Source organism: Phycodurus eques, chromosome 10 (genome assembly GCF_024500275.1).
Source record: "Phycodurus eques isolate BA_2022a chromosome 10, UOR_Pequ_1.1, whole genome shotgun sequence".
NCBI classification, from domain to species: Eukaryota; Metazoa; Chordata; class Actinopteri; order Syngnathiformes; family Syngnathidae; genus Phycodurus; species Phycodurus eques.
The window spans coordinates 9,408,394-9,418,694 of record NC_084534.1 but is presented as its reverse complement, the minus strand read 5'-3'; the positions used below and the strand labels follow the sequence as shown (position 1 = coordinate 9,418,694).

Sequence of the window (10,301 nt, the reverse complement as noted above, 5' to 3'; positions counted from 1 at the left end):
TTTTGGGGTGAGTAATAGAACCACACCATAAGGAGATACAACCTGAGCAATACGCACACTTCTTTAACCCAACTTGAATACATCAAGATGAGCTGTAATATCAGCATTCACGCTCATATACTGACCAGCGCGTGTCAGTGTCTTGTAAATGGGGCAGATGTAGATCCCGGAGCTCGGAGGTTTACGTTCGGGTGTGGGGATTAGCCAGATGGCAGCCATTTCTGTGTAGAGCTCCTTCGGTCTGGATTCTGTGAGCTGAGCGGCATTATTATCCCAGCGAGCACCCTCGATGAATAAACCATTGATGTAGCAGCCTGTGTCTGGCTTTTCGTCTATATCGCACACTGCTTTTAATACAACCTGACGAAGACAAACAGGGTCCTGTTCAGACGCTTACAAATACATTTACAGGATGATTGAAAAGTCACCATTTCAGAATACTGATTTGATTTATTTATTTTGTAATTTTCCTTTTATTTTGTATTTTTTCCTTAAATTATGAGAATTTAAGTAAGGGTAAAGTGTGTGATGACTTCTGACAGGATTTTGGGTCCATTCATTCTTGGCGATACCACGATTTCACCAGGAACTCTTGTGGGATAGAAGGCATACTGTAACTTCGTATATTAGCTATTCAAGTTCTTCCAAAGTCATTAGTAGACTTGCTCCTTTAAGAAAAAAAGTCACAGGGTTTTAAGTCAGGACTCCTGTCTGGCCATTCATACGGACCACTACGACCTATCCGTCTCCCAGGGATATGGGCGTTCAGCCATCCATGAAAAACGTAGTAAAATGTGGAGTGGAGCATTAAAGTCTAAATCTGCCAAGCACTGATAACTGGCCTGATTTCATCTTGTTGCATGGTGAACTACAATTAATTTATGGTTTTCTTGAAGAATGGATGGAAACATATCCATTTCCTAAATTCTTATTTGTGCATTGAAAAAAGACAATATTAAATTCTCATACAGGAAAGAAGCAACACCCAAAAATGATAACTTACAATAAATAAATCATTCAACTACTTTAAAATAGGGAGCTACTTCTCAATTACCCTGTAGAAATGACTGACCCAACATCTTAAATGTAGTTGTATGCAGACACGTAAATAAACATGCAGCGACTGTCTGACCTCAAAGTCAAATCCAATGGTGTCGATGGAGATGCCAAAGCGACGGGCATAATTCTGCAGGGTTCCCGTGAGAAAAGCTTGAGGGAAGTAGAAGCCGCTAATCCAGAAGACAGGTGGAATTCCGTTCGAGATCCAGCCTTGAAGAAAACGGATCCTCTGCAGCAGGTCAGACATCCAGGAGGCCAGAGGCTTCAGAGAGGGGTAGGCCTAGGGGAAATCACAAACATGTTCCCTGGTGGTCTAGTGGTCAGGATTCAGTGCTCTCACCGCCGCGGCCTGGGTTCGATTCCCGGTCAGGGAATTGTAGACTTTTATACACCCTGAATTGGTTGCCAGCCAATCGCAGGGCACACATAAACAAAGAATCATTCGCAACTACGGGCAATTTAGAGTCTTCAATCAACCTACCACGCATGTTTTTGGGATGCGGGAGGAAACCGGAGCGCCCGGAGAAAACCCACACAGGCACGGGGAGAACATGCAAACTACACACAGGCGGGGCCGGGGTTTGAACCTCGGTCTTCAGAACTGTGAGGCAGACACGCCAACCAGTCGGAGTTACTGTAATATTGTAGTGCAGGGGCCACCAATATGGTGCCCAGGGGCACCAGCCACCCCCCCAAGGACCCCTTGAGTACCCTGTGGGCCTGTTCAAAAAATCCCTCACCAATGATTAAACATGCAATTTCTTAGGAATGCTGTAGTGATCATTTGAAAATGTGAAGAAAGATTAATAGAAATAAAATGTTACATATTATTGATGTCTCCTACCTTGTTGAATCATTGTTGATAATTATTGTGAAACATCTTTAACATGATCATTGTCTTCAAATACAGTAGATGAATACCATTAATCATTAATAATAATGTATAGTTAAAGGTAATTAAATAATTGTACAGCTAGCTAGTAGCCCTTAGCATTAATCAGTACCCACTACCCACAACTGTTTGTTTATATGTTTATATATTTACAGCCGTGATACACGTCATTTTCCAATGATGACAAAAATAAAAAGAGGTCTCATTTGTCTTAAATATCTTGAACAGAGAAGCAAGGACAAATGAAGAAATAAGAAAAAGGCAGAAATTAGGTCCACACCCAGAATCATTTTCTGAGCACTGCCAAGATGCTGTTCAGCAACAAACAAAACTAAGAGAAAGGAGTGTAGAATTTCTCGTTTAAGGATAATGAAGGATGATTCTTGGCGTTCAAATGTTACAATAAGTCTGACATCCATTCTGGTAATAATCAGAGCAAGGTGCAAAATACATTGTATTCTGTCTTGCACATTCTGGCGTTGCTTTTCTAGTGTTGTGAAAGGTCTTTAGAAATAAAAACAAATTGATCCAATCAAGAGACATTTCATCAACAGTGTTTCAAACAAGTTATGCAACATGACCTCTGGAGCCTCATATCTTCCAGGGGATCAGAATGGTTGTAAATGAGATGTTGTTGCGTGTGTGTGCGTGTGTGTGTGTGTGTGCGTCTTGCCTTAGCCTTCCACATATCAGGCACACCATTGTTGAACAGGCTGTTGGCCATTAGCTCCAGTTCTGATGACATCACCACTAAACCTTTCAGAGCCTTCACAATATCACTGAGACTCTGAGCGATGACCTCCAGCAGATTGTTGTATCTGAACGGCAGATAAGACACAAGGACCGCTTACTTTATGTCTTTCACGAGAGTTGGCCAGACTACTGGAATTATTGGTGTATAGATTAATATTTGACAAATATTATTTTTGGTGCACAAAAATTAATTGTGGTATCTCCATAGAAAAACATAAGGAATTTGGAAAAATATACATGTAAACACAAGTACACCATATGAACATCAGTCTTTTAATTAACCAACAATCCGAGCTTGGGCGACATCTTTGATCAGTAGTGTACATTAGGAACATTTCGATGGGACTAGCGCTATGTTTTCTTCCATTTTTAGTGCCTGCAAGGTCGAATGTCAAGACATCCCAATACTCATACCCATATAGTGTATGATGTTTATCTATGTTATCTGTGGTGGGGAATCTTCAGACCATTTACACCATTCCTATTTCTTTCAGTTTTTTTTTCCGTCAAGGGCCAAAGTCAATTCATCCATCCATTTTCTGTACCGCTTATTGTCACTAGGGGAGGATAGTGCTGCCGTGTGTATTATTAATTGTTATTATTTTTAATATTTCCGGTCAACAGATTTTGATAGGATGGTAATTTTCCCTCAAAGCCACATAAAGGTTTGATGACAAGCCACACATTGGATGAAACTTTACCCTCCTTTCAGGAAGTATGATCTTAAAAAAGATGGTGGCTGTTAACTACGTGACACGTGTATCAGCCTTGTTGGACATCTACACTCTCTGGGTGCTAAAACTTCTAGTATTCAATATTTCAGATGAAGCAGAGGAATACAGTTTACTGCTGTTACCTGATGACCTCCTGCATGAGCACTGTGTTCATGGACTCTTCGTAGAGCACAGGGTACTTTTCCATCACCTCCCCAAGATCAAAAGGCTGTGGGACCTTTACCACGATGCCTGCTACTATCTCCTCCACTATCTGTGGTACAGGAGGTCAGTCACTGTTACACACACTCTTCATTTGTCTTTGCCATTCGAAAAAAGGTAGAGAATCCCAATGTGCGATGACACTGGCTCTTATGACACCAGTGATGCAGGTGACAGATATGAATACCTCCTCCAGGGTCTTGCCTCCAGCTGATGCAGTTCGAGGCTGGAGACGCAGTACAGATCCCAGCAGAACAAACGTCTCATTCTGTGCAAAGCTGATGTTAGCGTTGTCATGGAGACCAAAGATCTCAGGTGTATCATTGATGGGCAGACTGTGGACGTATGCCAAGTAACCCTAAGGTCAGAAAGGACACAAACAGACAGTCATGAATTAGGAATCACTTGATCAGAGTCTGTACATTCTAAGTAAAGGTTTGAATTGTAAAAGTACAATTCCAAGCCATGCCTCTGACCGACAAAGATCTTGACTCATCATGTTTGTGCTACAGACACTACACAATTTATTTTGCACTGCGACAAAATGGATGGTCTCACAAATTCACTTTGTGATAGGCAACAAAAAGCAGTGGAAACGTTTACACTGGCTGTGAACATCACGCACGTTGACAGTCGCTGCAAATAAAGATGGCATATCGAACCTTGATATCCACATTTGTTTCAATCTGACGGTAAACTCCAGATTGAGAGTAAACATGATCCTCTTGGAGAACAGCGGGACAGTAGAAATCTTCCAGCACACTAAGCAGACAGCGTCTGTCCCACTCATCTGTCACACGGCCCCCATAATTGATCTCCCCTGCAGTGTATTTTAGCACCTGGATGGAAGAAGGTTCAATGAAGGAGACTGAACATCTATAAGAGGACAATATGATTTTAACGGGAAGGCAAATGTAACTTTTTTTCAGAATCAAGGGAAGAAAATGCAAATATAAAATGCTAGCACGACAACTTATCTTGCTCTCATTAGTGTTTGAATGGATGAAACTGGATTTTCCATGATAAATTTAAATGAATTCTAAATATATAATCTGGTTTGATCCAGATACAACTCCCTTTGACATACATATTCTGCACAAACACTGCAGGTAGGAATTTGCTCACAAATAAATGAACAGATAAACGCATCCTGACAAAAACATCTCTGTGCCGCACACACACACACACACACACACACACACACACACACGCGAAAAGCAAGGACTGTTAAACAGGTTGAATGTAGTCACCTTGTAAGGTGTGTCATTGTACTCATCCAGAAACATTCTGAGTTGGCTGATGCAGATGTTCAGATCACCATCGGTGAACTCATAGGGAATATTGAAGCCCAATGGGCCAAACTTCCTTCGCTCAAGAGCAATTCCGTGGAACAAGCACAGCGACAAGAGCAACGACTTCAAGTGTGATACCTGGAGCAAACATAAGAGAGAAATGCATTTTTTAATCAAAATAAATGTAAATAGATTTGTTATTGTGAGAGGACTGTGGCAAAAAAGCACCTTGTTGGAGGAGTTGATAAAATCATTTGTGAGCTTCAGGTAGGTTTTCTGTAGGTTTGCCTTAATGCCCTTGGGCAGCTCAATGGTCATCTTTGTCCCATTTTGAAGAATGGACACTGGGAACCGATTGCTGGGAAGACTTGTGACCCACAAACGAAAATCTTTGTGTACCTGTGACGGAACAAGGAAATTATTCTCAAGAGGTAAATTCAATGAGAAAAAAGTGCAGTTTCACTCCTCCGATACCTTTAGGTCGATGTTCTCAATAAGGCTCTCCAGTGACGGCATCCAGCTGGGTGCCAAATGACAATTCTGAAAGAAGACCCATTGACCTCTTTCCATGGCGGTGCGCATCAAGGCTTCAGCCAAGGGGCCCTGAATACCACACAGACCAGAAGAAGATATTGCAGCTTTACATAGGGTGTAAACTGAAGCGATAATGTGCATTTCATGTGTGTGAGAGAGTGTGTTCAACCTGGCCTTGGCCCAGGGAGATTGCAGTCATTTTCTTGGAGAAGTGCATGGCATCAGCAAACTTGTAGAGATCAGAAGCTGGGTCAGTGCCCGGAGACAGAACAAAGATAAGGGGAGAGGAGGGGGACGACTCCTTAAAGACCACCGATAGGTCTGATGTCTAGAAATGAGATGTGGAAAGATAGTCACATAATAAAGCACATAGTTCTTTCGAAATGTCTTTAGCCATCCTACAGTATGTTAATGTACTGTACAAAAATGACTTTGTTAATTGAAAATGAGGAATAGAGGAAGAAAAATACCTGAGGTTCTATGAAGCGCTGTCCCAGCTTAACGGAGACAAAGTCCTGTATGCCTTGAACCAGACAGTCAGCCCTCAGGCAGCGCAGAACTAACAGCTTTTGAAAGCGGTCTAGCTTTGTGTCCCACTCTCCAGGGAGAGGCTCTCTGAATGCAAACGAAAACAAACTTGTTACATATTGACATCTTCCGTAAGTTCAATATGAGCGATATCATAGCATCACTGTTGTCTGAGCATGTTTGCCTGTGAGGAATGTTGCTGTCAAAAATGTTTTTGAAGCCAGGCAGATGTTTGTCAAATGTCGATGCAAGGTCTCTGTAGGTCTCAAGAACACTGAGGCCCAGGATGTCCTTCCAGGCACGGTCCGACAGCCAGCTTACGGCTGGGTTGGCAAGTTCCTGGTTGGGCATCCCTCCAGATAACAAGTTACGCCACTCAGCCTGACAGAAAACAAAACCGATTGATGCCACTCACTCACATTCATTTGGATTAATTCACAATTTGCATTGTACGAGAAAGAAACATGAGAGCCAGTGCCTGATTTACTTACCATGTCAATTTCCCCATCATTCATTAGGATGCGAGCACAAAGGAGAAAGGCAAACATGAGCTTGTGCTTCTCGAACAAGCTGCGACACACATTGCAGTACAGACTAAAGGTGAAATATTCATTAATGTTCTCGATTCGCTGCTCCACCGTGTCTGTAAGTACAAAGAAATAGTCAGCAAATGCTGTATGTTATTTTAACAGCCGATCGGCAAATTCCAGTATCCGAAATCTTGGCTACTGAAGGGCCCAGTTCACAAATATACAAATTGCAATCAAGGCCTTAATGAGATTTACAGAGGCTTGTCTCTCTACCTGCTCTTTCAGCGTTGGCGATGCCAACCATGAAGATGCCAAGAAACCACTCCAGGGAGTATTGGTACATGGGATCAACGTTGGACAAGTCTGATACGCAGAAGAAAAGAATCTGGGTACGCACGGCCACTGGTACATATGTCAGACGGGTGGCGTCAATGTCTTTCTCTGTCTCCTCTGCTACAATCACTTTAGCCTGACAAAAAAAAAAAAAAAAATCTAACAATAATGACTTCAGAATTCAGTAACCCCTGAGTAACTATTTGGGAGTGCTGTGTGGAGAAGGTTTTGGCTGGAATTGTATAACATTATTTGAGAAGCAACAGTCTTTCCAGTGTCTGACCTGAATCTCGCCAGCTTTGATTTTGGAAGCTTCCAACACTTGAATGAGCTCTTGATTGTCCACGGGGTTTCCTTCTGAGGAGCTGAGACGGAACAGAATCTCATCCTCTATATCTTTCAGCTCCTGCTTCATTTTGGCATTGCTGATGATCAACTGGTTCTTCGCGATTTCCAGTTCTGGACGTTCTGCTGCCACCACCTGGGCCAGCAACTGGTCTTCCAAACCACTGAAAACACACACAATGTATATTTATACCCATTTAAATATTTTAAAGCAGAAAATGAAATTAAGAGTACTATAAAGAACAAACGTTTTTAATCTAAACCTTTTATCACAAAATCTAAATATTTTGTGTACGTGTGTGTCTGTGTGTGTGCACGTGTGTGCTCACGCATGTGAGTATAAGATTATATATGTTTATTATATCTAATCTTGTCTGCATTTGCTTCAGATTTTTTCCAATAAACAGGATGCATTTTGGATGCGGTCCCATTTTGTGCAATCAATATTTTGTTTGATTTTGTTGAATATTCTATAAACATATTTTTAACTGTAGAGTAGTTCTTAATCATGTTATTACGACCCTTTTATGACAGGAAAACTAGATCTGTGTTGTGAACAAAAACAGAATGATTGTAACTGTATACAATGAGTGTTACCTTGGTGACAGTGTGAAGTTGATGAGGGTGACTTTAGTGGAAACCTCTGGGGAGTAGTGTGGGTTTGGTAACTTGGTGGTGATGTAAAACTTGAAACTCTCATGGTATGGGATGGTAGAATCGCCAAGCTTCAGTTTTAAGCTGCCTTGCTCCTTAAATGTCTAAGGGCCAAACAGTTGTGTTCAGCAGTGTAATGTCATACATTACACCGATTCAAAATGTTTGACAATAACAAGAACAATTGGCAACAGGATATTTCCGGGTGGTATAACACAAGTGATGCCATAAATAACCCAACAGATTTTGGGTTTTTTCCTGATTTCCTTAAAAAAAATGTCAATAAATGCAGAGTAACCTGTGGGTAAGGAGGGCTAGGCAAGTGGATGTGAAAATTAGTTCTACAGAGAAGATAACAAGACTGTCATTTCTCAAGGGACAGACTGGAACCAAGACATTTTCTCACTGGTATGTATAAAATGTGTGGTCTATTTCACCACCAAAAGACCGTGTCTGTGCCATTAATCCAAGCAATAGAAAATTCAAACTCAAGTGATCATATCCTTTTCAGTTAAAATAACAGGTATCTAGTCCAACAGGTTGTAAGTCGGACAGCATCAATCCCCAAAAGAACCACTCAATGGTATGCTAGGCTCATTTACAAATATGATAGCGTGCTAGCCTACATCTACCATAACCAAGGTTAAGGCATTTAATCTATTGCAATATCCCGAATTAATAAACCCCAATGATTACGTGAACTATGTCTGAATTTCCACCACGTCTATTTTTAATCAACTTTTACTTGTTGAAATGTAAATTATGGCCACCATCGCGTCTCCCTTCCAATCAGTTCACCTCACGTAGCATCTCCTTTTCGACTGACACGTCACACATTCAATCTCTAGGGGAAGAAAAGAATACTTCCCTTACCACCCTGCAAGTAGAAAATCATTCATTGAAGCCGTTAATGCTTTTTTTCTCAATCGCTTTGCCTTGGTCAAATGACATGGAATGGTTTGTTTACTAGGGGTGCCCCCGGCGAACGCTGCAGCTTTTGCCACCCGGAAGAACGTGTGATGTCATGGTGAATTGTTCAATAGAATTGAGTTGATATACAGTAGAGTATTCACCTGCTGCAGCAGTACAGGTTCAAGAGCAGGATCCAGGTCCTCTTCTATATTCTCAAGTAAGCAGGGTTTGCCAAAGCGAATTGCATTTTCAAGACTGCGGAGAAAATCCCGGTCACTGAGCTTTATAATCTCCAATCCACTGTCCCGCTCCTGGTTGACAGAGTGAGGTTTATTATGGCTAGAATTTATAGATTGGAATATAAATGCAAATACCTATTAAGGCTTCAAATCAAAACAAGTGCATGCTAGACTTCTGGGTCAAAATCTCTCTGGCAGAAACAATTTATACAGTTAAAAGTACATACTCAGTGTGAAGGTACAACATACCATGGTTTTGATCCACGTGTTGGCTTGACCTTGAGGATCTATGAAGAGGTTCCAGCGGAGAGAATACTGGGCAATCACAGAATTCTCCACTGAAAGGTTGTCCTTAGGTAGACCTGATAGCTGTTTACATAAAAAGACTGTAGTGTGATCCTGGAGATGGTTAAATGGTTAAACAAACCAATTAAGTTAGTTCTGACCTGCCAGGAGCGGATCTTGACAGGATCTCCGAGAGTGGTTATGAAGTTGGGTGCATCAGTATGTGGAATGTTTAACTCCTTGAAACATCGTAGCCACTCCTCTCCCATGGCTGCCCTGTAAGATCCCTACACACAAAAAACACATAGAGCATGTCAATGCAAATTATGTAACAGTGCTTACCGATTCACCTATATCCAAGTCTTGGACAATCCACATCCTGGTCACCACCTCTTCCAGCTCCTCCCCTCAGGTAGACGTTATCAATCAATGCAAACTAAAACATGCAGACATTCCAGCAACTTCTTCCCTCTTGCCATTAAATAGCTAGTGTAGTAGTGTGTTTTTATGTTTTTATGTCTGAATAGTATATTTTCTTAAAATTGGTGTCTATTGTCGTACTAGATCGGCTCCAACTACCAGAGACAAATTCCTTGTGTGTTTTTGACATAGCAAATTAAGAGGAGTCTGATTCTGATTTTTATTTTTTTTTTACATTTCATTTCATCCCACTAGCCCTCAAAAGCACTGAGGGAATATGTCAAAATCTATTCTAGAATGTTGTTTCTCTAGTTCCTTTTTTCTGGGGTAGGACTTACGGTGAAGGGCCCCAGGTATGATACATATCCTGCAGACATCAGCACATCACCCGACACATTATTGACCATGTATTCCAGATGTTGCACCGTCTCTTTCCAGCGTGTTTTCTCATCTGCCAGTCCAGCTATAAGCTGAAGCACAACAGAGTATCATCAATGTGGACCAGAGAGACCAAAAACAGTCATCAAGATGCCAAAGGAGAAATATATCTTTAATAGTAGATTAAATCATGAATTCCAATTGTTGCTGGA

General features: G+C 41.4%; 1 protein-coding gene and 1 non-coding gene across 2 annotated transcripts in view; one reads left to right on the top strand and one right to left on the bottom strand.

Annotated features, from left to right (window-relative positions):
• Window positions 1–10,301, bottom strand: part of dnah1 (dynein, axonemal, heavy chain 1) — a 41,770-nt gene that overhangs the window by 1,327 nt on the left and 30,142 nt on the right. Inside the window, exons 59-78 of the mRNA XM_061688806.1 lie at window positions 10,050–10,181; window positions 9,453–9,578; window positions 9,256–9,375; window positions 8,929–9,078; window positions 7,799–7,959; window positions 7,140–7,365; window positions 6,797–6,992; window positions 6,485–6,636; window positions 6,178–6,374; window positions 5,936–6,080; window positions 5,635–5,793; window positions 5,406–5,534; window positions 5,160–5,330; window positions 4,890–5,069; window positions 4,302–4,478; window positions 3,827–3,997; window positions 3,561–3,691; window positions 2,625–2,769; window positions 1,133–1,339; window positions 126–360 (exon numbers count right to left, since the gene is read on the bottom strand). Of these exons, the coding sequence (XP_061544790.1) occupies window positions 126–360; window positions 1,133–1,339; window positions 2,625–2,769; window positions 3,561–3,691; window positions 3,827–3,997; window positions 4,302–4,478; window positions 4,890–5,069; window positions 5,160–5,330; window positions 5,406–5,534; window positions 5,635–5,793; window positions 5,936–6,080; window positions 6,178–6,374; window positions 6,485–6,636; window positions 6,797–6,992; window positions 7,140–7,365; window positions 7,799–7,959; window positions 8,929–9,078; window positions 9,256–9,375; window positions 9,453–9,578; window positions 10,050–10,181 (3,310 nt within the window). The remainder of the gene's footprint in view (window positions 1–125; window positions 361–1,132; window positions 1,340–2,624; window positions 2,770–3,560; window positions 3,692–3,826; window positions 3,998–4,301; window positions 4,479–4,889; window positions 5,070–5,159; window positions 5,331–5,405; window positions 5,535–5,634; window positions 5,794–5,935; window positions 6,081–6,177; window positions 6,375–6,484; window positions 6,637–6,796; window positions 6,993–7,139; window positions 7,366–7,798; window positions 7,960–8,928; window positions 9,079–9,255; window positions 9,376–9,452; window positions 9,579–10,049; window positions 10,182–10,301) is intronic.
• Window positions 1,362–1,433, top strand: trnae-cuc (transfer RNA glutamic acid (anticodon CUC)). The gene has a single exon. It is a non-coding gene; the product is annotated as a tRNA-Glu (tRNA).